The sequence below is a fragment of the Heterocephalus glaber genome, unplaced genomic scaffold (assembly GCF_053883595.1).
Source record: "Heterocephalus glaber isolate CG9 unplaced genomic scaffold, H.glaber_assembly_v1.0 deba00000071, whole genome shotgun sequence".
In the NCBI taxonomy this organism is placed as follows: Eukaryota; Metazoa; Chordata; class Mammalia; order Rodentia; family Bathyergidae; genus Heterocephalus; species Heterocephalus glaber.
This window is the reverse complement of record NW_028258137.1, coordinates 1,696,688-1,723,141: the sequence shown is the minus strand read 5'-3', so window position 1 is coordinate 1,723,141 and position 26,454 is coordinate 1,696,688. Positions and strand designations below refer to the sequence as shown.

At 53.2% G+C, this 26,454-nt stretch overlaps 1 protein-coding gene across 5 annotated transcripts; it reads left to right on the top strand.

The window, feature by feature from the left end:
- The first annotated feature begins 436 nt into the window (after positions 1-436).
- Zdhhc7 (zDHHC palmitoyltransferase 7) lies at positions 437-24,678 on the top strand. 5 transcript variants are annotated; one of them, XM_013071458.3, is made up of 8 exons: positions 437-458; positions 8,121-8,206; positions 16,878-17,208; positions 19,977-20,101; positions 21,770-21,866; positions 22,397-22,478; positions 23,064-23,194; positions 23,301-24,678. In XM_013071458.3, exons 3-8 carry the CDS (start codon positions 16,894-16,896, stop codon positions 23,475-23,477), a joined length of 927 nt encoding a protein of 308 aa, XP_012926912.1. In that variant the 5' UTR covers positions 437-458; positions 8,121-8,206; positions 16,878-16,893; the 3' UTR covers positions 23,478-24,678. The 5 variants fall into 5 exon arrangements, with proteins under 5 accessions (XP_012926912.1, XP_004842784.1, XP_021112275.1 ...); XM_004842727.4 differs by having other exon boundaries at positions 449-851; XM_021256616.2 differs by lacking the exon at positions 437-458 and adding an exon at positions 2,872-2,890.
- The last annotated feature ends 1,776 nt before the right edge of the window (positions 24,679-26,454 follow it).

Genomic DNA, 26,454 nt, shown 5'->3' with positions numbered 1-26,454 from the left:
GAAACCAAGGAAACAAAGCACAGTTTTCTTTTTTTCTTTTTTGGTACCGGGGATCGAACTCGGGTCCTTCTGCTTGTGAGGCAGGCGGCGGAACCACTGAGCTAAATCCCCGGCCTCGAACTTTTCTATCTTTAAGAAACACCGAGTACTTATCAGGAAGGTTTGCGGAGAGCCTTTCGCATTCAGATTTCGCTTCCCCTTTCCCCCAAGGCCTTCAGGCTCAGTTGTTTCCAGGTGGGCTCCCACACTGCCTGTCCGCATTCCGTAGGGACCACATCCGAGGATGGGATGCCACCACACTCGCTCCCGCTCGGCCCTCGCCTGCGGAAAGGATTCTCGGCCTCGTTTGCGGGCTAAAGGCGCTACTTGGACCTCGCGAGTGCCCGTATTCCCCATGCTTTCTTTTCCGGACTCAGTGTGGGTGGGACTCTAGATTTCAGGGAGAAGTCTCGCAACTAGTAAGTGCCTTTCCTCAAGGGACTGACAGGCCTCACACCCCTTTCTCCAGGGGGACCCTGGGCTCCGCCTTCCCTCGAGCCACCCCAAACTGCCTTCTCCGGGCTCCGCGGCGCGGCCGGAAGTACACGCACGGCGCGGTGACCTCTCCGGTCCACTTCCGGGGTCGCACAGCCCGCTCTCCCGGCCGGGCTCTTTGCTCCCGTGACTGCTCGGTGGCCGACTCCCCACGACCGGCCGGCCGGGACCGAAGCACGCCGAACCGGGGGGTGTGCTCCGGCCCGGCCATGCGCGCGGCCGCATGATGCGTCCCTGCCTCGGCCGCTGTAGTCGCCCCCGTCGCCGCCGCCGGCCGGGAGGAGCCGCAGCGCTGGGCGACCCCGCCCGGGCCTCGGGTGAGTGAGTGCGGGACTGGGCAGGGCCGGCTCCGGTTCCGGTGCCCGGCCACTCCCTGCCGCGTCCAGGCTCTGTTCCTGGCGCGCACCTGCGACCTTCCGCTGCTCCGAGTCACCCGGTGCCCGCGCCGGACTTCGCAGCCCGGTGCCTGGTCACTTAGTGCTTACTGGGTTAGGGCCCGAATTGCAGCTCCAGCTTTGCCTGCCCTTGGGCGTAACACTCGCTGCTCCGAGCCACGGTTTTCCCCTTTGCAGCTAATGATGGGGTTTCTCTTACGTTGTGGCTGTAAACCTCTCTGTAAGCCGGGAAGAGATTTTTATAGGCATGCATTACGGTGAGCTTGCTCCCAGTCACATGGTCTCCGAACGTGCTTCTGTTATGCCCTTCCTTTTACGATTTTAAAATTTCTTATTCTTTGCCTAACTTCCTCGCTACCTCCTCTCTGCCCCTCACAGTGATCTCGGAGGGTAGTTGCCTGAAGGGGATCTGGGCCGATCCGGTCAGCCTCCAGGGCAGTGAGGTTCATCCCTCCTGAGTTGTAATCACTCTGAGAACTAAGTCTCTGCTAGCCCTTGAATAGACACAGTCATTTTTATGAGCTCCTGAACAATCAGTTTACTGAGCAGTGAAGTTGGAATAACAAGACTCTAGCTACTCTTGCTGTCGGGGCTCTACGTGGGGCTTTCTTTGTCATCTGCTTTGTGTGGACCTAAATGCACATGTATTTATTTTCCAGTCGTTAACCCAGATATTGGGTCAGTATATGTTTTCTCCTAAAATCTTCACAGATGATGATTCTGATGGGGGGGGGTGAGACAGGGTCTCACCATGTAGTCCATGCTGCCTGGCCTCGAACTTACAGGGATCCTCCCGCCCCAACCTCCTGAGGGATGGGATTACGGGTGTGCACCACCACACCTGGCTGATTCTGATCTTCTTGATGTTGTTTTGCAACATTTATCTGTCTGAGGTCACCCCTTTTATTTTTTTATTTTATTATTTTTTTTTTAGATCACCTTTTAAAAAAATACCATTAAATGCTTGCTAGGGAGGCAGAATTTTAAAGTAAAAGGCTCTTGGGATAGTTGAAAAAATGGCCTGGAACAGAAGCATTAACTAGATTTCATTTCTTGAACAGCCTTGAAATATAAGAGTTAGTTACAAAGTTCTTTAGATTGTGTACTTTCTGGAGTTAGACTGGTAGGTTCACACAACATACGTGTGAAAAGGTCATTTCCTACAGGATTCATTAATAGCAGCTGGACTTTTCTCTTACTAGTAGCTCAGAGCCTGCCTTGGTTGACAAATAAATGAATTGGGACTTTCTAGCCCTGCTAGTCAGTGTAGTGTAAAAGCAGTAGAAGTCCTCTTTAAGAATAGGAAAGTAAGAGGCCAGGGATTTAGCTCCGTGGTTCTGGTGCCTACCTCACAAGCGGAAGGTCCCGAGTTCGATCCCTGGTACCAAAAAAACCCCCAAACAAACAAAAAGAATAGGAAGGTATTAGAAGGATCGGAATGGCTCTCAGTGAGACAGAAAGTATGGCCTTTTCTTTCACTTCACAAGGGATCAAACTCAAGGCCTAGTGGAAGCCAGGCAAGTGCTGTGTGACTGAGCTACATTCCTGGCCCTTTTTAAAAATCCAGGGGGAGTGTGACCATCTTGTCCCATGATACTTCAGTTAACCCAGAAGAGCTGAGGTCAACTGTGAGTGTTTCAGAGCTACAGAGTGTGGAGTGACAGTCCCACTCCACACATGACCACCTCTGAAAACTTCTGCAAGTTGGGGTGGGGATTCCCAGACCACCCTCCTGTCCCGAAGTTCACTGGGAGGACTCAAAGCACCTCACAGCTGGTTCACTTCCTTACACACAAAGGCTGCAAATCAAAGTCAGCCAGTGGGAGTGGCGCATAGGAGGGAGCGGGGAGTACCACGTGCCAGACTCCCGTTGCCCTTGGCCTGTGGAGGAAGACCTTGCTGGTGGGATGTGCAACAGCGTGTGAGTGGATGGACTGGCACCTGCTTGGCCTCATTTCCAGGTAGACTGAGACTGTGTGACCTGTAGCCCCCACCCTAAATCACATTCGTAGGCTTTTCCATGTGGCCAGAGCCCACCTTGGTAATGCTGTTAGCCAAGGACACAGGCCAGCCCTCTTTAGGCAAAGTTAAAATTCTCTGTTATACAGCATTCTTCTTTTCCTGGGTTCTTCCTGCTTGAAAATACACTTCTTTGCTTTGCTGTTGATTGATAACTGTCCCTTTCTAGATTGTGGAGGAGACAAAGGCCGCTGGGGGAACTCTCAACCTTGAATTTAAGATATTTCTGAAGCTGGACACAGTGGCACCTTCCTGGGAGGCTGAGGCAGGAGCATCGCTTGACCCCAGGACTTGGAGGCTAGCTTGGACAACATTAGGAGACCCTGTTGCTTAAAAAAGTTAAAACAAATGAGAATCCATTATTCTCTTTCTTCCCCCAGCGGCTGATGAAGAGATGACCCTTCCGTCCTGAGGTGAATACTGGTGTCACTTTGGGATGCCTATTCTAGAATGTGAATTAATGCAACTGTCATTTGGCTCTGTTTTCTGTGCCGGCTCCTTTGCCTGTCTGGAGACATGTTCTTATCTTGCTGATCTTAGTCTGCTTGTTGCTAAGTTCCATTCAGTAGAATCATATTATTCCTCTAATGAAATCTGGGCTCTGTGTGGGACCAACATAATGCTTTATATTAGTATAGTACCTGGTAGTTTTGAAAACACTTAAGTTCTCCTACAGTCTCTTACTGCTAGCGGGCACTTGAAAATTGATAGGTGAATAATTTGGCCAAGCAGAGAGAGAGAATGAATGTGGCTTCTAATTGGAGAGAACAGCAGGAGCAGAAGCACAGAGGTAGGGCATTGTAGCAGAGGGAACTGAAATGGGCACCGTGCAAGGGAGAAGGGTAAAGATCGGCCCTAGAGATTTGGAGATCTCGATCCGCACAGCACCTCTAGAGGGCTTCGAAGGGCTGATGGGGACCTGTGTTGTGATCCTGAGGGGTAGCGCCTGCCGCCCTGGAAAGGGTCGTTGGAGCCTAGGACTGAGGTACGACTTCTGTGAGGGTGGGAGCCTGCTGAGGGCTGTGGGTGTGTGAGCTATAGGAGATGGTGGGGAGAACTGGAGCCAGAAGCCAGAAGGAAGCGACCTGGGGCACACAGGCATTCAGGGGAGGGGCTCGGCATTGGCGTTAAAGGTGCTGTCAGTCCTGGCTGTGGATGTCTGGAATTGAGAAGCAGGCCAGCTCTGGCAGGCTGGTGGTCCGGTTCCTGGGGATGGTGGATGGCTCGGCTAGAGAAGTGCTCGTTTCTCTGGAGACAAGGTTTTGCAGCAACACTGAAATGTTTTGAATTCTTCCAGTTCTCCAGTTCCCCTGTTTCAGTTGTTCAGTTCTGACTGCCCTTTCACAAGCCCAGCCCTGGGCATGCTGTGCACTTCAGTGGGAGAGAGCCATGGCTTCGGAGACACACCCTGTGCTCAAGCGGCCCACCACAAGAGTAAGAAGACAGTAACATGAGGCCCATGGCCACTGCCTTTCCTTCTGGCGTCGGATCCAGCCGATCCGTCCACATCTTGTCACAGCAGCACCCGTGCTGCTGTCTTAACTGAGGCTCTCTCCAGTTCCCCCAGACAGAGTTTGCTGCTGCTCTCTCCCTGTCATGGTGCTCCTGACTTGGGAACAACACTTGGTGCGTTCCTTGGGGCTCATTCCCGCCTTGCTGGTTGGGGATCTCCTGGGGCCAAAGCTCTGTGTGTCCCTGGAGCCTTGCATGGCACCTGGTGCCAGGTGCGCAGACCCCAAGTTTGCTTAATTAGGTCTCCAGCAAGGTTTGCCTTTGGTCCTGTGCTGCTGTGCCTGCCCAGATTTGCCTGTCTGCTCCTAGGTGGGATCCAGAGTAAGCAGCGAGGTCTGAACAGTGTCTTACTCCGGACTGGAATGCCAGGCTCCGGCAGGCACCCCTGGCACTGCGGTGTGAGAATCACGCTTGCTTACTTCAGTAGGGACTAAGCACCCAAGAGTGCTGCTGTCTGCTTGCTTATTTCGTTCGCTGTGCTGTATGGAGTACATTTTGTAATGCTAGCAGGGACAGGAAGAGCTTAAGGAACTTGCTTGGAGTTTTGAGTAGAAGTTAGTCGAAGGCAGGGCTTCCCTCCTGAGTGACTGATAGGACAGACACAGCCAGGACGGGGCCTCTGCCCACAGGGCCCCAGCTGCTACATGGTGAAAGCATAACATGAAGTAGGCAGCGGCTTAGAGAACTTCACCTATGCACAGAGCTGAGCAGCTGCACTTCCCACTTCCCAGCTCGGCGCGACCTTGGGCCTCTGCCTGGTCACTGTTCCCGCTGTGCTCAGACTCTCGCTCTGATTTCCTTTGCGCTAAGTTTGTCCGCTGTTGGGTGTTATGCCGGTAGACTCTCACTGGACCTGGCCCTTGTCCCACTTCTTGGGGTGGGCCCAGTGTTTGGCGTTTAACCCAAGTTGTGCTTGCCTTGATCATTTCTTTCATTTTCTTGGCAAAAGACACCATTGTCTGTCTCCCACCTGCCTAGGTTTGTTTGTTTACCTCATGCGGTGGCGTGTGGGGCGTTTCCTCCTGGGAGACTGCGCTCCTGCTGCTCGGAGCAGGTTTGCACTTGCTTTCCTCTTCTGGCTGGTTTTTCTTGAGCGAACCCTAGGAGTAGACACAGCTGAGTCACAGGTGGGTGTGTGTTTACCTCTGAGGAAGTGTCAGACTGCTTTCCCAAGTGATTGTTCTCTTGGTTGCTTTTTTAATTTATAGAAATAAAATCGGGGGGGGGGATTTAGCTCAGTGATTTCGCTGCCTGCTGCGCAAACACAAGGACCTGAGTTCCATCCCGATACCAGAATAAAATAAAATAAAATCAGGGATTTGGTCTCATAGAGATCCTGCTGTTGACCTGGCTACAGTGGGCAGTCCTGTATTTCACAACCCAGCCTTAGATTTCAGGACACTGCCAAGACAGCTCACGGGGAAGCAGCTCTGAATATTAGTAAGCATTTAAAGGGGCTGGTTAGTGCGGAAAGCAGTTGAATAAAGTTACTATATGGGAGGTCATTTTTTTAAGTGCATTATTTTGAGGGGTTGGGCTTTCTGGCCGCAGGTGCTGTTCCGAGGATGTAGGAAGCTTGTTGGAGGCCTGGGGCAGAAGCCTGTCCAGTGAGTGCCGAGGGACAGAGGCCCGAATCATCCTGCAGTGCCGGATTGGCACAGGCCACCACCAGCGGGGCCTGGCCTGGGGTCGGTCAGGGGACAAAAGCAGTGCACAGCCTCGGGTATCAGGAGCTGCACCCCCATGCGTGATGCCTAAAGTGGGCGACATGCCCACCTCTTGGTCCTCCCCGAGTCCAGGATCCCTTTGCCCGGCTCCTCTCTAGTCCCTGGTACCCTGGCTGGGGCTCTGGGCTTCACCCCAGGAGTGGCTGAGGGGTACACAGAATAGCACTGTCTGGGCGGGTCGTGGATGGAGTGGGAGGGACAGGCTTGCCCCAGGAGGCCCCTCTGCTAGAGCCTGTGGTGTGGAGCAGACGGCCCAGGCCTGCTGTACACTCGAAGGCACCCGCTGTGCTGTGGGACCTGCGGCCACCTGTGGTGAGGCCGTCTCGTGTCCTCGTGGCTGCCCCTCACGTTGTCTGATCCTGTTTTCTCCTCTCTCCTGTCCACCTGGTCATCTGTCAGTTCTTCTGGGAGTTTCCTCCCTCCTGCCCAATCTTGTTATATTTTTTAATTCTACCGTCGGATTTTATTTTTGAGAAACCATGGTGTTCTCAGAACGTTCCTCTTTTCGATTCACACATCATTCTCTGGCTCGTGCGTCTGAGAATGTGAATTATAGCTATACTCTTGAAGTTCTCTTCTCCACGCATTGTCCCTGCCCTGCATTCCTTTCCTGGTGCTTTTCTGTGTTTTTTTCTTTCCCTTTCTCTCCTGCCGCCTCCTTCCATCCCTCCCTCCCTTTCGTTGTTACTTGGCTCCATCTTACACTAGTGGTGGGCATGAAGCGGTCCCTGAGAGGGGCACCTGGCCTTCGCAGTGCGGCCTAGTTCCCTGTGCTCTGTCTGCAGCCAGCTGTCTGAGCGGCCAGGGGGCGGAGCTGACCCTGCAGCCAGGCCTGGCTTTCCCAGCAGTGCCGCCCTGTCCCTCAGCAGTGTCACCATTGCAGATGGAGGGCCCCCTTCTGTCTGCTTACGTTTCACCCTGGACGCCTGCCTCCCTTGACTCTGTGTCGAGTAGGTGTCCCCTTAAAGTCCCTCACGCTGCAGTCCTGCTTCCCCTCTGAAACCTTTGCCTGTCGGCCGGCCGTGCTGCCCTGCTTGGCGACAACAGCGCTAGATGTCACCGGTGTTCCGCACTCTGTCCTCTTTAATGCCGGTTATCCCGGCCCTGCCTCCCCGCTCTGGGCTGCTGCTCATGACGTGTCCTAGGCTTCTTCATTTGTAGGGTGGAACTGTGACAAGCGTCCAAAGCCTCCGTCCTTGGACAGCGTGTCTGCCCTCTGTCTGGTCTCTCCGCCTTTGCTCTTGGCCAGACCGACTCCTCTAGGAGGGTTTCTATCCCTCCCCGCCAGGGTCCTGAGAGCCCCGGGGAAACAGGGTTGGCCGAGACCCTCACCAACAGCCTGCACTTCCCCCCTCGCTCTTCCCCAGCAGGGCCCGGGCCTCCCTGTTGTTCCTCACTGTGGCTGCAGAAACAGTCTGCTGATGGTTGAGATGAAGGCTGGCCACGTTTGGTCTGGAGTTCCCCGGGATTGTTCTTGAAGATTTGGGCTTCTAGCTTCCTACTTAACACTGGGGCTGACAGAGCAGGAAGGGAAGTTGAAGGGTTTAAAATACACTTAGGCACAGTGGAGCTGCCTGTAGTCCCAGAGACCAGAGGCTGAGACAGGAGGATCCTTTGAACCCATGAGTTGGAGTCCAACCTGGGCAACATAACAAGAATCTGTCTCAAAACAACAAATAAGTAAATAAATAGCTTAGTCTCTCCAGGCTTGTCAGTTGGTTCTCTAGTACTTCAGACTTACAAGTGCAGTGACTTAGTAGTTAATGATAGCCTAGAGCAACAGAACTTTGTGGGTCAAATGCTACACTGCCTGTGGAAGCTGCAACAATTAATCATACCCGAAGAAACATTAATCATACCCGAAGAAACGTGCACGTTTCTGTCATAAATTTTCTGTCATAAGTGGCTTCTAATCAGATTTATTGTCTCCCAGATCCTGTCACATAGGACAGCATGCACCTGAGGATCCTGAAGAAAAGGCACAAAATGTCCGAGTGATGTTCAGAAGTCGTCTGTGTGGTAAGCGTAGGCGAGTGTTCTGTCCCTCTGCCGGCACAGACCAGCCTTCCCTTCCTGGCCCTGCGTACTGGCCGCCTGGGCTGGGAGGCCAGGAGGGCCCTGGAGTCGCGCTGGTGAGCGGCTGGCTCGGTTGCAGGCTGGGCTGGCCCCGGTGCGGGACGTGGGCACCTTGGTCTGTGGCTGTGCCCTGAAGTGAGGGAGCTGTGGCACTGCTTTAGTGACCTGGGAAACAGGTCCTCATGTTCTGCGAGGATAAAGAGCGTTATTCACCATGGGACAAAGGTTCTGGGGTGTGGACAAAGTCCCTCACACTAGCATTGAAGGCGGAAAACAATACTGCACAGGGCGGAAGTGACCTTCAGGAGCTTGCGGTTGGTGGGGACTTTGGCATTCAGTGTGGCCCTGTGCATGTGTTCCAGCTCCTCATCTTGCCACTGTCCGGAGCTCCTGGCTGGTTGGAGAGGAGCTCCGCCTTCATTTCCTCCCCTCCCTCCTGTGGCACCTCACAGTGCAAACACAAGGTGACTCAGGAGGTACCAGTGCACTTGGGGACAGGAACTGAAACTGGCATTGTCCCGCCATTGCTTTCTTGAATATAAAGTGATTTTTGGATCTCAGGTGATTTTCCTGGTGACCTCTCAGGGACTGTACCGGGTTCAGCATGGATGTTCTCAGTTATCGCATGTCACTGTCTAGCCTGTGCGTCTATGGGTGTCCTACTGTGGCCACCATTAGGTGTCATGGGTACGCTGTTCACACTGATGCCTTGCATCTGCACCCCCAGGGACAGACCAGTGTACCCCCTCTGGTGTTCTCAGGACCTGAGCCAGCCCGCTTGTCAGGGGCCCTGGGAGAACCTGAACACTGTGCCCAGCCTCAGCACAGCACACTGGGCCCTGCAGACGCCAGCTCCTTTCTCCAGAGCCTGTCCCCTGGAGAGGCAGCTCCGGTGGGGGCATTTTTCAGCTTCATCCTTGGTGCTCTGATCCACCATGAAACCCTGAAGATCACCAGACTCTCGAGTCCGAGAGGGCCCCCCTTGTGTCATCTTGCAGACGTGCCCTTTGTGGCTGCAGGCCAGTGCCCAGTCACCGACAGGGGACACAGGGCAGGAGAGCAAAGCAGGCAAGGAGGGAGATGGGCAAAGGCCCCCCGAGCTGGACGTGGACAAGCATGTGGCCTGTCCCACCCCTGCAGACCCAGGCTTTGCTAGTGGAGCAGGTGGGCAGGCAGGGGGCAGCCCTCATCAGCAGCAGGGCTGCCATGGAGCCCTCGATGGAGGTGGCCCGGGAGGAAGGAGGAGCCCATCTTAGCGTGACCTGTAGGAAGAGGTCTGGTACCTGGGCAGTGGAGGGGCTGCTCCCTATACATAGGCTCCAAGGGTGCTGGCTGAGCTTCCTCAAACGCTTGATGAATTGAGCTCAGGAGGTGAGGGTTATTTTGGCTCAAGATTTCAGTTCATGCCAGGCAGAAACAGCATGGTGGAAGGGCTGACAGAAGGCCGCTCATTTGGGGGCAGCCAGGAAGGGGGAGCCAGAGAGGAAGGCGTGGGGCCAGGTGGCCCAAGGCCACGCCCACCCCTACCATTGGTCACTTCCCACTAACTAGCCTCAGCCCTGGATGAGGGTGAAGCCTGGTGCCCTAGTCCCCAGTGTAGATCCCGTCTCTGAACACGTGCACATTTGGGGGAGATTTTTACAGCCAAAGCGTAAGAAAGTCTGTCAAGTCCTTTTGATCTTTAGTTTCTTATGTTTCACATAAAAATTTTTGAAAGCTACTTCTGCTTGATTGAAGAGTCAGGGCTGTTTTATCTGCTGGAAAGCAGTTTCATTTTCTCTGATGCTGGTTTTTTGTTTTTGTTTTTTTGATGCTGGTATTTTTGTATGGAGAGAATTGTGCGGTGTTTGGAGCAAGTTGGTTGGTAAAAGCGTGCTCCTCACGGACATGCTCCGGGTGCATCTAGGACGCTGCAGAGGTGCCCTGAGCCCACGGAGCTCTGGTCCTTATGCGTCCTCTCCACACTCCGGAAAGCACAGCTCCAGCTCTCAGCCTGGGCTGCTCCCGCCCTGTCCTGCCGCTTATCTGCCCAGGCCCATTGCCACCCTCCTGGCAGATGAGATAAGGGAAGCCCTGTGTTTGAAGGAGTGGTCTCCTTGGTAAGGCGCTGGCTCCTTTTAGTCTCTGGACCCCGTGTTCCTGAAAACCAGATACCTAGAATATTGGGGAAGGTCTCAGCCGAATGCACCCGGATGTGAGGAGACCTGGGCGGCAAAGGCCTCTGGCAAGGGCTGAGCGGGGTGTGTAGAGGGGAAGCCTGGCACCTGCGCAGGATCAGGTCAGTGCTGTGAGCTAATGGGGAAAGGAGGTTAAACTGAGGCCACGTCGGCATGTCCATCGTCCTTTCCTGTCCTGCTGCTCCAGGCCTCCTGACCCCCTGCCTGGGCCAACAGCCAAGCCAGACAGGTCCACCGAGGGCATAGGGGAAGGCACAGCCTGTGACGGGGTCCTCTCTGCCGTGGGGCATGGACCTGGGCCTTTCCCTTGTCTGCATGTGGCTGGGGACAGCCCACACTGGGGACTCTGTCATAACAGCAACAGGCAGTCCGGTGAAAGGCTTGGAAATGCAGCTCTTGTTGTATCTGTTTCCATTTATTAGTGTATGTTTATCGTACGTGACAATTACAGTTATCATGGGAAGTTGGTGCCTGCATATGTCTTACTGTTTCATCCTCTACCCTTCTCCCTCCCTGCTCCTTCTAACTCTTGGTCCCCTTCCTGCTTGCAGAAACCCTATTTTCATCATTTTTCTCCCTTTCAATTCTTTATTTTTCCATTCTCATCCATTTGAAAAAGATCTCCCTAGTTTCTCTTTATTGCCCTCTATTTTGTGCCCCCCCCCCACACACATTGAGTTTCTCATATAAGAGAAACCATGCAATATTTAAGCTCCTGTGGCTGATTTATTTCTCTTTAACATTATGGCCTCAAGTTGCATCCATTTACTTCCAAGTGCCTCAGTTTTATTGGTTTTATCTGCAGAGTAGTACTCCACTGTGTGTAAATACCACATTTTCTTTTATCTGTTCATCTGTTGATGACATAGAAGCCATTCCCAAGATTTAACTATTATGTATTATGCTGCTACAAACATGGGTGTGCATGTATCCCTGCAATATCATGTGTCTTTCAGGACAGGGCTCAGTAGGGGAATAACTAGGTCAAATGGAATTTCTATTTTTAGTTTTTTGAGGTATGTCCAGACAGATTTCCATAGTAGTTTTACTAGTTTACATTCCCGCCAACAATGTAGAAGAGTTCCTCTTCCCCCATATCCTCGCCAGCATTTATTACTGTTTGATTTCTAGATGACGGCCGTTTCTGGAATAAGATGGCATCTCAGTGTTGTTTTAATTTGCAGTTCTCTAATGGCCAGTGATGTTGAACACTTTTCATGTATTTATTGGCCATTTGTACTTCTGAGAAGTGTGTATTCATTTCAGTTGCCTGTTTTTTGATTAGGTCTTTTATTGGGGGGGGGTTCTAGTTTTTTTTAGTTCATTAGATACTCTAGATATTAGTCCTCTGTCCAAGAAATAGCTGGCAAAACTTGTTTCCATTCTGTAAGCTGTCTCTTCACTCTGTGGGCTGTTTCCTTTGCAGTGCAGAGGCTTTCTAGTTTGATAGGATCCCATCTGTTGGCTCTTTGTACTATTTCTTGTGTAATTGGGGTTCTGTTCACAAAGTTCTTTCCTATGCCTGTGTCGTCAAGAGTTTTGCCTATTTTATCCTCCAGCAGATTAAGTGTTTCTCCTTTAACATTTAGACCCTTGACCCATTTTGATTTGGGTTAGGGCTTGGTGAGAGATACGGGCCCCGGCCCAATCTGCTGCCTGTGGACAGCCAGCTTTCCCAGCACATTTACTAAAGGGGCTGTCTCTCCTCCAGGGTTACGCTTTGGACCCCTTCATCAAAGATAAGATAGCTGAATGTGCCTGGAATTGTTTCTACTTTCTCTGCTCTGTTCCGTTGATCCACCTGAGAATTTCTGTGCCAATGCATGCTATTTCAGTCAGTAGCTTTGTAATATGACTTCAAGTCTAGGATTGTGCTGCCTCCTGCTTTGCTTCTGCTGTTCTGGGTTTCTTTTGATTCCGTGTGAATTTTAGGATTGTTTTCTCAAGATCTGTGAGAAATGCTGATGGTATTTTGATTGGGATTGCGTTAAATCTATATATTGGTTTTGAAAGTATAGCCATTTTGGTGACATTGGTTCTGCCTATTCAGCAACAAGGGGATGTCTTTCCATTTTCTAAAGTCTTCCCTGATTTCCTTTTTCAGAGTGATATAATTTTTGTTGTAGAAGTCTTACTTCCTTGGTTAGGTTAATTCCTAAGTATGTTTCTTGAGGCCAGTGTGAACGGTACTGTTTTCCTAATTTCTTTCTTTCTTTTTTTTGGTACCGGGGATTGAACTCGGGACCCTGCAACTTGTGAGGCAGGCGCCAGAACCACTGAGCTAAATCCCGGCCTTGTTTTCCTAATTTCTTTCTCAATGAGTTTATCATTTGTGTGTTTGTTTTGTATCTTGCTACATTACTGAATTTGGTTATTAATCCTAGGAGTCTTTTGGTGTAATTGTTTTGGTCTTATAAGTAGATCATGTCATCTGCAAATAAAGTTACTTTGACTTCATCCTTTCCTAAACATAACCCTTTTATTTCTTGCCGGATTGGTCTGGCTAATGTTTCAAGGACAGTGTTGAACAAGAGTGGTGTTAGTGGTCATCTTTGTCTGGTTCTCAATTTTAGAGAGAAAGCTTACAGTTTTTCCCCATTTAATATGGCTTTGGCAGTTGGTTGGTCATAAATGGCTTTTATCAGATTGACATCAGTTACTTCTGTACCTATTTTCGTCAGGGTTCTTATAATGAATGGGTGTGGGATTTTGTCAAAGGCTTTCTGGATCCATTGAGATGATGTGACTTTTGTCTTCGCCTCTGTTTATGTGGTGTATTACATGTATTGATTTGCATGTGTTGAACCATCCTTGCAGCCCTGGGATGAAGCCTACTTGGTCATAGTGTATGAGGTTTGCTCATTTGTCAGATTCTGTTTGCCAGTATCTTGTTGAGGATTTTTGCATCTGTATTTATTAGCGAGATTAGCTTGTGGTTTCTTTCTTGGTTCAGTGCTAGTCTGCTTTGGGGATCAGGGTAATGCTAGCTTCCAAGAAAGATTTTGGAAGTTTTTTTTCTCTTTACATTTCATTAAAGAGTTTGAGGAGTTATGGGTGTTTGTTCTTCGCTGAAGTTCTTGTAGAATATGGCAGCGAATCCATCAGGTCCTGGGCTTTTCTTAGTTGGTAGGTTTATTACTGCTTCAGTTTCATTGCCTGTTACTGGATTATTCAGGATTTTAAAGTCTTTGTTCAGTTTTGGAAATTCCATTTCTTCTGAGTTCTCAAATTCTTTGGCATATAGGTTTGTGAAATAGTTGCTAATAATCTCCTGAATTTTGGTGGTGTCCCTTCTGAGTTTGCCTATTTCATTACTAATTCCATTGATTTGTTGTTTCTTTCCTTTTTTGGTAAGTTTGGCTAAAGGTTCCTGTATTTTGTTTATTCTTTCAAAGAACCAGCTCTCGATTAATTAATTCTTTGTTGTTGTTTTTTTCAGTCTCTATTTCATTGATTTCTGCTCTGATCTTTATAATTTCCTTTCTGGTACAAGCTCTGGATTTGGATTATTCTTGTTTTTCTAGGGTCTTGAGGTCACTGTTATTTATTTGGCTTGTTCTGATTTTTCCAGTGTGGGGATTTATAGCTAAAAACCTTTCTTGTAGGACTGGTTTCATTGTGTTCCGTAAGTTCTGGTATGTTGTACTGGCATTAACATTTAATTCTGGGAAGTGTCATATTTATTCCTTAATTTCTTGTGACTCATTAATTATTCAAGAGTGCATGGTTTAATTTGCATAATTTTTGTGGTTTCTTTTGCCATTGATTTTTAGTTTCATTGCACTGAGATCTGGTAATATGCATGGTAAAATTTGGATTCCTTTGCATTTGCTTAAGCATGCTTTATTTTAGCTAGTATGTGGTCCACTTTGGAGAAAGTACCGTGTGCCACTGAAAAGAATATGTATACTGTTGTTGGGTGGAGCCCTCTGTGATTGAATATATACTAAGTCTAGGGCCGGGGATTTAGCTCAGTGGTTTCGACACCTGCTGCGCAAGCGCAAGGACCTGAGTTCAATCCCCGGTACCAAAAAAAAAAGAACATGCTATATACTAAGTCTGTTTGTTCACAGGTTTGGTTCAACTCTTGATTTTTTTATTTAATCCATCTCTGTTGAAATCCACTACTATAATTGTATTGGTTTGTCTGATCCTTCGTGTCCATTTGTGTTTTATGAAGTTGGGTGCCCTGTAATTGGGTGCACATTGAGTCATCTCTTCCTGTTGAACAGTCCCATTAACCGGTGTGTAGTGACCTTTGCTTCTTTTGATCAGCTGTGGCTCAAAGTCTACTTTGTCTGAAAATGGAGTAGCTACTCCTGCTTGTTTTCAGGTTCCCACTACATGGAATATTGTTTTCCGTCCTTTGATTTTTAGTCTGTGAATTTCCTTTGGGGTTACAGCACACCATTGGGTTTTGTGTCTTGATCCATTCTGCTAATCTGTGTCTTTTGATTGGCGGATTGAAGCCATTCACACTGACAGTTGTAACTGAAAGGCACTGGCATGTTCCTGTCATTGTATTACTTTCCTGTTGCTGTTTTCCTCTTTTTCTTCTACCTAACTGCTTGCCCTACCTGCTGCATTCATTCTGTTAGACCTTTTGGCATTGCTGGCTTCCTTATCTCTTCCCAGGATGTCCTTGAGAAGTTTGTGGAGAGCTGGTTTAGTGCTTATGAATTTTAAGTGCTCTTTATGGTGGAAATATCTTACTTCTCCATCAGTTCTGAAAGTTAACTTTGCAGGATAGATCAACCTATGCTGGATGGAAGTTGTTTTCTCTCAGGGCTTGAAACCCTTTCCAAGATCTCCTTGCCTTTAAGATCTGTGTTGAGAAACCTATAATTCTGATGGGTTTTCCTTTACAAGTGATTTGTTGGATTTTTCTGACAGCTTTTACGATCTGATTTTGTATTGGATTTCTGGTGGTTTAGTTGCGATGTGGCATGGAATAGTTTTTTGTGATCATGGCTACTCAGGGTTCTATATGCCTGTCTTATCTGTATGTTAAATTCTTTTTCCGTATCTGGAAAGTTTTCTGTTAGTTCTGTAAACAGGTTTTGTATGCGCTTTGTGTTGTCTTCTGATTTTTCTCTAATTCCAGCTGTTGGATCCATTTCTCATGTTGTCTTGTTTGTAAGGTATATTATTAACGAGTCACAGCCCGTCTTCTTCACTTTGGTTGCTTCTGCCGCCTATGATTCCAGCCGTTTTTTTAACTTCTGTATCTCTGTGTGAAATGTGAAAGAATGGATTCCCATTCTTTCCTGTGCTGAGCATTCAGATTTGCATCTCTTTCTTTGGCTTTGGTAGATTTTTATTAGTGTCTTCTCTAGACGCACTGGTCATGTTTTTCATTGGGACCATTTACCAGAGCCATCTCCTTTTGACTTCACCAAGCACCTTATTCATCTGTTTTGTTATCTCCACTGACAGATGTCTGTTCAGACATTTCTGTCGTGTGGCTTATGATCTCCTCCCCAATGCTCCCTGGGTTGGCTTCAGGGGAGCTGGGAGTGTTCGGAGGCATTTTGTTGCCTTGTGTTCTTGCTAGTCTGTTTGGGTTGTTCGCTGTCTGTGCTGGGTTTGCTGCTTGGCTATCGTGGGTAGTGTTGTTGCACAGAGATCTTGTGGATATGGCTCGCTATTGGCCTTTGCTTCTGCCCAGGATCTGGCTGCCTCTGTTTTTTTTTTTTGCTACAGGGGATCGAACTTGGGTCCTTGCACTTGCGAGGCAGGCAATGGAACCACTGAGCTAAATCCCCAGCCCTGCCTCTGTTTTAATTGGGAGGGGAGGTTGCAGCTTATTTGGCCCAGTACTTGGTTATTTGGAAATGGGCCAAAGTATTGTTTATGACCCTCAGGCAGTCTAGATACTGGCATATGGTGAAGACCATTGACAGCAATGACTATGTCACCTTGGCTATAGTAGTAAAATCAGTAACAGTAATAGTGTCAAATACAAACTGGATCACACCCGAAAGAACCACTCCCGAACCACCAGTAACCAGAAGAGAGATGGAGGATTTCAGTGCAGACGCTTAGGCGGCCTCAATGCTGACCAGTAAATAAGACCACTGGCCTCTTGGGGTAGGCAACAGGGCAGGGCTCAGGCAGAGCTGGACTCGATGCTGTCTCCTCCGACCCAGGCCACGGAGCCGGCCCCGCCTCTCACCTGGTCTCTGCGACAGGGCAGGGCGTCCGTCTGGAGGGAAGGCTCCTCTGGGGTCTTGGTCTTGTCCTCAGTCCGGCTGGTTGTCTGGGTGGCAGGGCGGGGCGGTGGGGCTCCTCGTAGACGTGTGTACGTTGTCTCCTTCTGCTCCGTGTACCCAGCTGGCTCTGTAAAGTGGCCAGGACACGCCGTGGGCCATCACGTAGTGAGTGGAGAACCTGAGTGGTCACGCGTCCCCCGCCTCAGCAGCTCTGTCCCTTCCCAGGCTGTGTCCGGGAACCATGCAGCCCTCGGGACACCGGCTCCGGGACATCGAGCACCATCCCCTCCTGACTGAAAACGACAACTATGACTCTGCCTCCTCTTCCTCCTCTGAGCCTGAAGCGGCAGACAAGGTGTGGTTCATCCGGGACGGCTGCGGCATGGTGTGCGCCATCATGACGTGGCTCCTGGTCGTCTACGCAGACTTCGTGGTGACATTTGTCATGCTGCTGCCTTCCAAAGACTTCTGGTACTCCGTGGCGAACGGGGTCGTCTTCAACTGCCTGCTGGTGCTGGCGCTCTCGTCACACCTGAGGACCATGCTCACCGACCCTGTGAGTCCCTGTGCGCCAGGGCAGGGTGTGGGCGAGTGTCACTGTCGCCTCAGGTTCTGTCATCCTGGCTGTGGGTGCGTAGCGTGAGCCTGTTGTGGGCAGAGTAAGGTGGCCACAACAGCCGTGGTGGTCCCGGGCTGTTTGTCCGAGCAGTGCCATGTAGCACAGGGTCTCGCTGCGCTGCTCAGGCTACCCTCAGACCCGTGGGCTCCTGTGATACTTCTGCCTCAGTCTCCTGAGATAGTTGCTAAAATTCCTTTCAGGGCCTCCTCAGAGCTGTGGGGCCCGGGCTGTCCGTCCTCTCAGTTGTCTGACCACGGCAGCTCCCGAGAGCCAGTGGCTCTCAGTGCCCGCAGAGTGGTGCAGCAGCCCCCACCGCAGGCCACCTCCACCACCCCGCAGTGCCCGGCCCCTCACCTGTTCCAGGCTGCCGTCCACCTGGGGGTCACCTGCATGTAGCCCTTTTGCCCTCGGCATCCTGTTTGGAGGGTGACAGTGGTGCAGGGCGGTCACACCCTTGGTCCTCTTCCGGCTGCATGCTGTTCGCAGTGTGGGCAGGGCGCTGCTGGCTTGTGGCCATCGTCAGTGAGGGCGCTGGGGTTGTTCCCCTGTAGCTGGGGAGCACTGTTGAGCACTGAGGCAGTGCAAGCCACGGGAGCTCGGGGTGACGCTGTTTTCCGGTCCACCAGGCGTGTGGGTTCCATTTTCTCTGCTTCCTCGCCAGTCTTGGTACTGACTTGTGTGAAGTGGTGTCTCGTGGTGATAGGGAAAAGCTTTAGGTAACTTGGCAGATTGAATATTAAGTTGTAGAAGCAAAGTAAGTAATGGGTTCCTTTAAGATATAGTTTAAGGTGACTTTAAGGTGATGGTTGTCTGACTCTTTAACCAGTAACTTCCTTAGCCTAACAAAGTTGCAATGGCTGGGTGGATTTACAATGTATATGGCCTGTCTTGTGTCTGTGACTTGTAAATAGCAACTGGAATTGTATTTATACATCAAAGACCACTAGGGATGAGATATTGGCTAAAAAGGATATAAAAAGGGAACTGCTGAACAAAGGGGCGCACACAGGGATACTAACCAGAAAGAAGGGTTTCTGGTGGTCCCGCCCATTTGCAAGTAGAACTTTTATTATTCTCCCCAAATTCCGGTGTCTCCATGTATTTCTTTCCGTGATTTCTGGAACAGTGGTTGGGTTGTTTTTTGTTTTTTGTGGATGAAACCCAGGGTGCTCTGTACTGAGTTCCATTCCTGCTCTCTTTACACACATTTTGAGACGGGGTTTTGCTAAGTTGCCCGGGCTATGCTTAAAGTTGAGATCGTCCTGCCTCCACCTCCAGAATAGCTGGATCACTGGTGTATGGCGCCACGCCTGGTTCTCATTGTGGTTGCAATTTGGGTTTCTTTATGGGGAGGGGATTTGAGACAGGATTTCACTACATAGATCAGGCTGGTCCTGACTCACTGTGTAGCCCAGGCTGGCCTTGAACTCCTGGGGATCCTCCTGCCTCATCCTCCCAAGTGCTGGGGTTGACTGGCATGTGCCACCACACCTGGCAGTTTTCATTTCCTGAAGGGCTAAGCTGCTGAGCATTTTCCTGTGCTTGCATTTGCACATCTCTCAGAAGTGTCTGCATCCTTTGCCCATTTGGATGTCACTGTTCAGCCACACCATGTGCTCAGCTCTGCTGTCAGCCCCAGCGGCCAGGCTGCAGGAGGGCTGGGGCCACTGTTAGGAAGGTGAGGGACAGACAGGGTGCCCTCACTTGCTTTGTCTCTCTGGCTCCACGCTCTTTGGGCCTGTGAGGCGTGGCAGCCACAGGCAGGTCCTGGGGGTCACTGAGTGAAGGAGAGACTGCATGTCCCCTGCCCAGGTGGGCGGAGTCGCCTCCCAGGCAGGCAGCACCTCCTCTGCCCTCTGCAGGAGGCAGGCTGAGCGCCCAGGGCACGGCCCGGTGGACCTGGGCTGACTTTCCTAAGCGCAGGACCAGGCTGTGCTGCAGTTGTTTTGTGGGGTGGGGTGGGCAGGACTTCCTCTCAGGGACTCTTAAGGAATCTCATTCCATTGTTTCACCTGTAAATAAAACAGTGTGAGCAGGACCCTGTATTCTGGGGCCCTTTGTCCTGTGATCTGCTGGGAGAGCTGCTGCAGCCCCAGGCTGGGAGGTGGTGACTGCGAAGGGAAGGAAGAGGTGGAGAGAAGTGAGGCCCGCGCTGGGGGCGTGATGGGGTGGCTCCCGAGCCAGGCTGCTGGGAGGAGACACCAGAATGGTGATGGGCGGGCCTCTTGGGGGGCGGGGCCTTGTGGGGCCGCCCCAACTCTGGCGGGGAGCCCGGCTCACAACTGCAGCCCTTGCCCGGCTTTCTCGGTCCCTCGCGGCCAAGCCCTGCAGAGGCTCGGACCTGGGACGCTGCTGCCGTAAATGGCATGCGGACAGGGTTCCTGCACCCCAGTCTGCCTCCCCCTGCTCTCCAGCACCCCAGTCCTGCAGGAGGCCGTGACAGGAAGCCCAGGGCAGCACCTGCCCGCCAGCCCTTCCCGCAGCACAGAGCTTGCCTCCTACAGGCCCTGCAGGAGGCTAGAGAGACTGGGGCTCATCTGTCAGCTCGAGGGAGCCCTGGTACTTTTTATAAAAAATGAAACCGGCCCCGTACATCAGTAACTTTCCACACTCATGTGCTCTCAGGGCAGCTGTGTGAAGTCTTAGCTGAACCCTAACGCAAGTACTTTCTCTCCCTCCTCCCCATGCTGCACTCGCCCGGGCAGGGGGCGGTCCCCAAGGGGAACGCGACAAAGGAGTACATGGAGAGCCTGCAGCTGAAGCCTGGCGAGGTGATCTACAAGTGCCCCAAGTGCTGCTGCATCAAGCCCGAGCGCGCCCACCACTGCAGGTAGGGAGCACCACCCACAGCGGGGGCGATGCTGCCCTCGGCCTCACAGGCGGGGAAGCTTTGCACTGGGCCTCGTGCGTGCTAGGCAGGCATCCTCCTGAGCCGCACCCCAGTCACCCCCGCACTCCTCTGTGTAGTACTGGGGACTAGGCCCAGGACCTAGCACTAAGCTACATCCTCAGCCCCTTTTCTTTTGTAAGACAAAGTGTCACTAAGTTGCCCAGGTGGGACAGTCTTGGAATCCTCTTGCCTCAGCCTCCCACCATGCTGGGATCATAGGCGTATGCCACCATGCCTGGCTTCCGACAGAAGGGTTCTTGTGTGGTCACTCTTGCCTGACCTGGTGTGATGCTGAGTGTAGAAGCTCGGTCCTTCTGAATGTCCTCACAAACACCAGGTTTTTAAAAAGGGAACAGAAAGCGGAGTGGAGCGGAGTGGTGCACGCCTGCAATCCCAGCATTCGGGAGGCTGAGACAGGATGACTGCCATCAATTCAAGGTCAGCCTGGACTGCAGAGCCAGACTCTGTCTCAAAGAAAACAAAAAGGGAACAGAAACTCAGCCTGGGCCGGTGCATGCGCTGTGAGCGTCCACCTCTCCCCTCCGCCAGTCTGCCGCATCGCATCTGCTCCCCGACCCCAAGGTCTCTTGGCTCCTAGAGGTGGGCAGGATTCCTGCGTGGAGGCCTAGGGCTGAGATTCCCCACCCGCCCGGGGTCGGCCGGCCCGGAGGAGCACATGGCAGTGAGCTGGGCCATTGCCACGACTCCAGGGGAACACCACGTAGAGGGCTTCGGGGACGTCATAGCCGTCATGCGAGTTGACAGACTGATGGCACAGCTGTGCAGCGAGCGAGAGAGATGTGTGGTGCCCACTCGGCAGAGCAGGAGGGCGGTGGGCCCGGGGGACTGCAGTGGGAGCGACTGCAGGGCAGTCCCAGCTCTGCGGGACCCCAGCCACGCGGCTACCCGCCTGAGATGGGGCCTGCAACATGTGAAGAGAGGCGCACATACGCCAAGATGGGAGTGTTTGTCAGTTGCTGGATTCACGGTGCCGTGTGCACAGGTCAGAGAGGAACTCGGCACAGAAGGTCCCCGCGGGGGACGAAACTGCTGCCCTAGCCAAATGCTTAGCCTGCTGCCGTCCGCGGCCATGCTACTTCTGGCGCACCATCCATAGCAAAGAAAAGCGGTGGGTTTTGGGGATCAAACTCGGGTCCTTGCGCTTGCGATGCAAGCAGCGGAACCACTGAGCTAAATCCTCGGCCCCGAAAAGCGGTGTTTTGATAGTTGGGGAAAGTGAAATCCCACAGGAGGAGACCCCTGCGCACAGGCCGCATGTGGTACTGAGTTGCTGGGAGGCAGCAGGCATTTTTCTTTCCTGAAAGTTCACTCTTGGCTTCCGCTGAGAGAGAGAACTTGAGCTCACACGATCAGAGCGTGCTGGGAGGTGGGCCCAGCCTGGCACCCTGGGACACGTCTCATTGGGACTTAGGCTCAGACCTGTCAGCCCTGAAGTACTTTCCTTGGCGACGGCAGATGTTTATCTGACACCTTTAAAGGTGTGGGCCGCACGGTGGGTGTCTTGGGCATGCTGAATCAGAGTATGTCTCTCCCCACCTGTGGTTTCCTCACAGCATGGAATATTGAAAGTCAGATTCTCCTTTTCAGTATTTGCAAAAGATGCATTCGGAAAATGGATCACCACTGCCCGTGGGTGAACAATTGTGTGGGAGAAAAGAATCAGAGGTTTTTTGTACTCTTCACTGTAAGTAAAAATACTTCCTTTGCGGGTGGGCTGGCTTCGGAATTCCCTAACCAGAACCTTGCCTGGAGCAAGGAGATTGAGTGTAACCTCAGCCTGGCTTCCCTCCAGCCTCTCCAGAGTCACGAGCTAACTCTGTGGGCTGTGCTTTAGTTCTTGTCCCATGTCATAACATCTTCACGACAGGACTGTACTTTGGATGTCTCACTGCCAGGCAGTTGAACCACCGATGTCCATGCGTGACAGTCCCACCGGGCTGCCTTTTATTCATTTTATTGGTAAACAGACCGATACAGGGGATTGGATCCGCTATACCAGCAGCGGTCCCAGCTGGCGGGCACGTGTTCCGTCAGCATTGCAGTGGCGTCTTCTCTGACACGCGTTACAGTCCTTTCCCCGCTGCTTGGGTCTGAGTAAAGTTGTTTCTTTGGTCTCATGCCTGGTAGGCAGAGGTCAGTCTGCCAGTCCCTCCTGGTTCCCGGGAGGGTGTGGGGTGGACGGCCCGGGCTGTCCCTGACCCCTTCCTCCCCTAGATGTACATCGCCCTGTCTTCAGTGCACGCGCTCGTCCTCTGCGGCCTGCAGTTCATCTCCTGCGTCCGGGGACAGTGGACTGGTGAGCTAGGCCCCGTGTTCCACAAAGGGAGTCACCTTTCCTGGTTTTTTTTGGTTTTTGGTTTTTGGTTCTTTTTTTGGTACCGGGGATCAAACTCAGGTCCTTGCGCTTGTGCAGCAGGTGGCAAAACCACTGAGCTAAATCCCCGGCCCACCTTTCCCGTTTTGAAGGAATCTTTGCTGTTTTAGGAATTGAATTTTTTAGAAAAAGAATATGGTTAAGTTTTGGTGTTATGCTAAGGCCATGTAATTCTTCTTCCTTAGTAGTCAGTTTCTACTCAGTAATTTTAGTTGTATTTTGCAGATTTTTGCAACTAGAGGGCAAGGAATCCTGTCCCTGTGAAGTGTGGGTCGGCTCCCCGGGTGGCTGGCAAACCCTTGTTGCCAGCGGTGCCGGTGCTACTAGTGGGAGTGGGAGCGGGCGCTGCCTGGCCAGTGTGGACGGGAGTGGGGGCAGGACTCAGGGGGGCAGACCCTAAGCCGCTGGCCAGGGCCGAGCGGTGTGCAGTCTGGGGTGCCCGCCCCATCCCCGGAGGACAGGGCCCTGTGCCGGCGGTGCAGTCACACACATTGCTCTGGCCTGCAGAGTGCAGCGACTTCTCGCCTCCCGTAACTGTAATCCTGTTGGTCTTCCTGTGCCTTGAGGGTCTGCTATTCTTCACTTTCACCGCAGTGATGTTTGGCTCCCAGATCCACTCAATATGCAGCGACGAGACGGTAGGGCCCGCCGGGCGCCCCCGGCATCCACAGTGGGGGGCTGGCGGGCACTCGAGGCACACGTGAGCCAGGCGCCTGCCATCCGCGCTCTTCTTTCTGCTTCCAGGAGATCGAGCGGCTGAAAAGCGAGAAGCCCACGTGGGAGCGGAGGCTGCGCTGGGAAGGGATGAAGTCCGTCTTTGGGGGTCCCCCCTCACTCCTGTGGATGAACCCCTTCGTCGGCTTCCGGTTCCAGCGACTGCAGGCGCGGCCCAGGAAAGGCAGCCCAGAGTTCTCCGTGTGAGCTGCCCGAGACTCCACCAGCTGGGTCTGCGGGGCCTGTGACCAGGAGGGTGGCAGCTGCGTGGATGTGGGGCACAGGGTACGGCCAGAGCGGAGGCTGGGCGCCTCCTTCCTGCATCCCGGGGCTGGGCAGGACACTCCAGCTGGGCCCGAGTCTGTGTGGCCACAAGTGTCCACGTGGCAGCGTCTCCTGAGCGCCCTGCCCTGCGTCACTGGCACCCCCCGCCGGAGGGGCGTCTCCATGGAGACTGCAGCCTGAGCTCAGGCTTCCGAGCACTCCGAGGCAGCCTCCTCCCAGTGAGCTGTGCGTGCCCATGTGTGTCTGTGTGTGCAGTGTGCATGTGTCCACGTTGGCAGTGTCATTTCCTCAGTGTCACGTTTATTGGCTGTGTACAGCAGACAAGCTACTTCCAGAAGTCGACATTTCAGGGAAGAGGGGCGAGCATACGAGTCCCCTGCGGTGTCTATGAATGTATTCCAGACTGGAGAGAATCTCGATCCAAAGAACAGTCACCCTTTGTGGCCCTCGGTGCCCACCCTGCTTCCCTGCAGATCCAGTCTGAAGGCCTGGAGCTGAATCGTGCTTCCAGGCAAAGCAGCCGTGTGAGGCTGGCCCTGGGAGGCGGGTGCTGGGTGGGTGGGCAGAAGCAGCGCCCAGTGAGGACGGGTGCCGGGCGGCCCTTGGCCCTCGGCCCTCGGTCTGGCTAGGCAGGCACAGGCCTGGTGATGGCCAGGAGGGCACAGAGGGGTTGCTTCCATTTTTATATTTGTTCTCTGTCTGGGCACAGGTGATCGGGTTGGACCCTTGGTGTAAGCTTGACGTTACACCAGGAGGCAGATGGCCCCTCCGGGGACTTGCCTGCATTGCTGGTGCCCACACTTCAGGCTGGGCAGCGGGGCTCGGGGGTCTGTCCCCTGCCCTTGTCGGGACCTCTGCCGAGTCCCCGGAGGGACAGGCGTGGCGGGTGGGCGTCCAGGACAGCGGGCGGAGCCTGTTTTGCACATGCATTTGCACATGTGTGTCTCGGGGACAAGCGTGCTGGGCTTCAGCGTGAGGTATCTGGTACCCGGTTCAACAGTCACTAACTGTCCGGTGACGAGACAGACTTGCAGGTGCATGCAGAAGCACACCTGCCTTCCCCCCTCTCCGCCAGTGTAACTTTTATATGAAATAAAGTAGCCCAGCAGCCGTTCTCAGACCACTTCCGGGTAGCACAGTTCTTGCTGGGTAGTAGTGGGTGGCCTCAGTTTACCCAGGGGGGGCTGGGCTTGCACACCTGCCCCCTGCTCTCCAATCCCTGTGACCTTTGTGCCCCTGACCATTGTCGGGGCATCCGTGTCCCCTGCCATTCTTCACCTTGACCTTTCAGATCCCCAGCCGGTCTCCTCAGCAGTCCTCTAGTCAGTTTTTAGTGCACATTTTAATAAACTACTGAAAGTCTGCAGTCCAGAATTTCCGGTACCTAGAGCTTGTAATTCATTCAGCAAACCCAGATGTTTGAGCTGGGAGGCGCTGGGCGTGGCCTCTCCCCTGAGCTGTGCACCCGGCTGCTGGCCACGGTGGCTGCAGAGGCAGAGGCAGCGCGGGCTGATGGGAAGCAGAGCCCGGGGCTTAGCTCCGGCCTGTGGGGCCCTGCAGGATACGCAGAGCAGCCTCGCCCGGTGCCCCTTGCCTCTCCTCTGGCTCAGCAGACAGGTGAAGGGAGGCCGCAGAGGGTGTGGGGTGCATCCCCAGGACTCACCTGACCCTGCGCCTCCTCGGGCTCCTGCTGGGGGATGGCTGCCGGACCCAAGGGAAAGGCATGCCATGGCCTCTCGGGCTGGTGGCTCCCTGGAAGGCGGGGGTGTGCAGGCGGGGCACACGGGGTCCTGCAGCTCCTCTCCCCAGGCTTGCTCTCACATGTTTTCACAACAGCCGCACTGAGGCCTGGTGCGCTCTGATCTCTGGAGTTGGCCCGGCCCTGCCCTGCTAGAGGAGATGGTGGCTTGTGTGCGCCGAGGTCCGCTGTGCCCTCTGCTGATGCCCTGCCGGGCTGGCGCAGCCTCAGGCACCGCCTGCTGTCCTCCAGTCCTGGACTCCGCCCTCTCGGGCTCCTGTGATGCCATGGAGGGGACCGTTGCTGTCCCACCCCGAGAGCTCCTTGCCCCAGTGCGGGCACAGCAGCCTGGCCCCTCTGTCCCCACTGCAGATCGCCTGGCTTCCTTGTTAAAAAGCCCAGGAAGCCTCTCCTCTGCAGCCCCGGGCTGCAGACTCGGCAGAGCCAGCTTGGGTGCTTGGTCCCCACCCTCTGCTTCTGGACACCATTGCCATCTGCCCCTCGCAGGTCCCCACTCTCCTCCGTGTTTGGTGCTGCCCTCAGTTCTCCTGCGGGCTGCCATCCAGGCTGCCATTTGTCCACAGAGAGCTGCCGGTGCCTCAGCTGGAGGGCGCTGCGGGTGGTCCTCTGGCTCCTTCCTCTGCATGCTCTCTGGCGTTCTGGTGGGGCTTTCCCGGATGTCCTGGGGGGGGGGGTCTGACGGGAACGGGGAGCCAGCTTCTCCCCAGAAGACCCCACGGATTCCAGAATCTGCTGGGATAGACTGCTGCTCTCTACGGGGATCGAGAGGTGGCTTCACAGGCAGGGACCCTCAGCATGTGCCCACAACCCCATGTCAATAGCGCTGCTTCCCGAAAACCCAGGAATTGCCACGTTCTGACTTCTACTCCACCGCTTCACAGACGGGGACGCCGAGCCAGAGGTCACTTGTGCCGTAGGGAGAGGGTGACAGTTGTGTTACATTTGACGTTATAAACGCGAGCCAGGAGGTCCCATCAGGGTGCGGGTTCCCCTCCCCTCCTGCGCACAGAGGCATGGAGCTGCCCCTCGGGCTCTTGCTGCTGCTCGGGGTAAGCACACCGTGGTGACTGCACGCTGTCCTTCACCAGGGATCCACGGCCCAGATGAATCCTGCAGGAGTCGGCCCTGCAGTGCCTGCAC

Excerpts from the sequence above, each read along its gene's own strand:
- Zdhhc7 (XM_013071458.3), top strand. The coding sequence starts at position 16,894 with ATGCAGCCCTCGGGACACCGGCTCCGGGACATCGAGCACCATCCCCTC. Across the intron at positions 20,102-21,769 it reads GAGCGCGCCCACCACTGCAG|TATTTGCAAAAGATGCATTC; the intron begins GTAGGGAGCACC and ends TCTCCTTTTCAG. Across the intron at positions 21,867-22,396 it reads GGTTTTTTGTACTCTTCACT|ATGTACATCGCCCTGTCTTC; the intron begins GTAAGTAAAAAT and ends TTCCTCCCCTAG.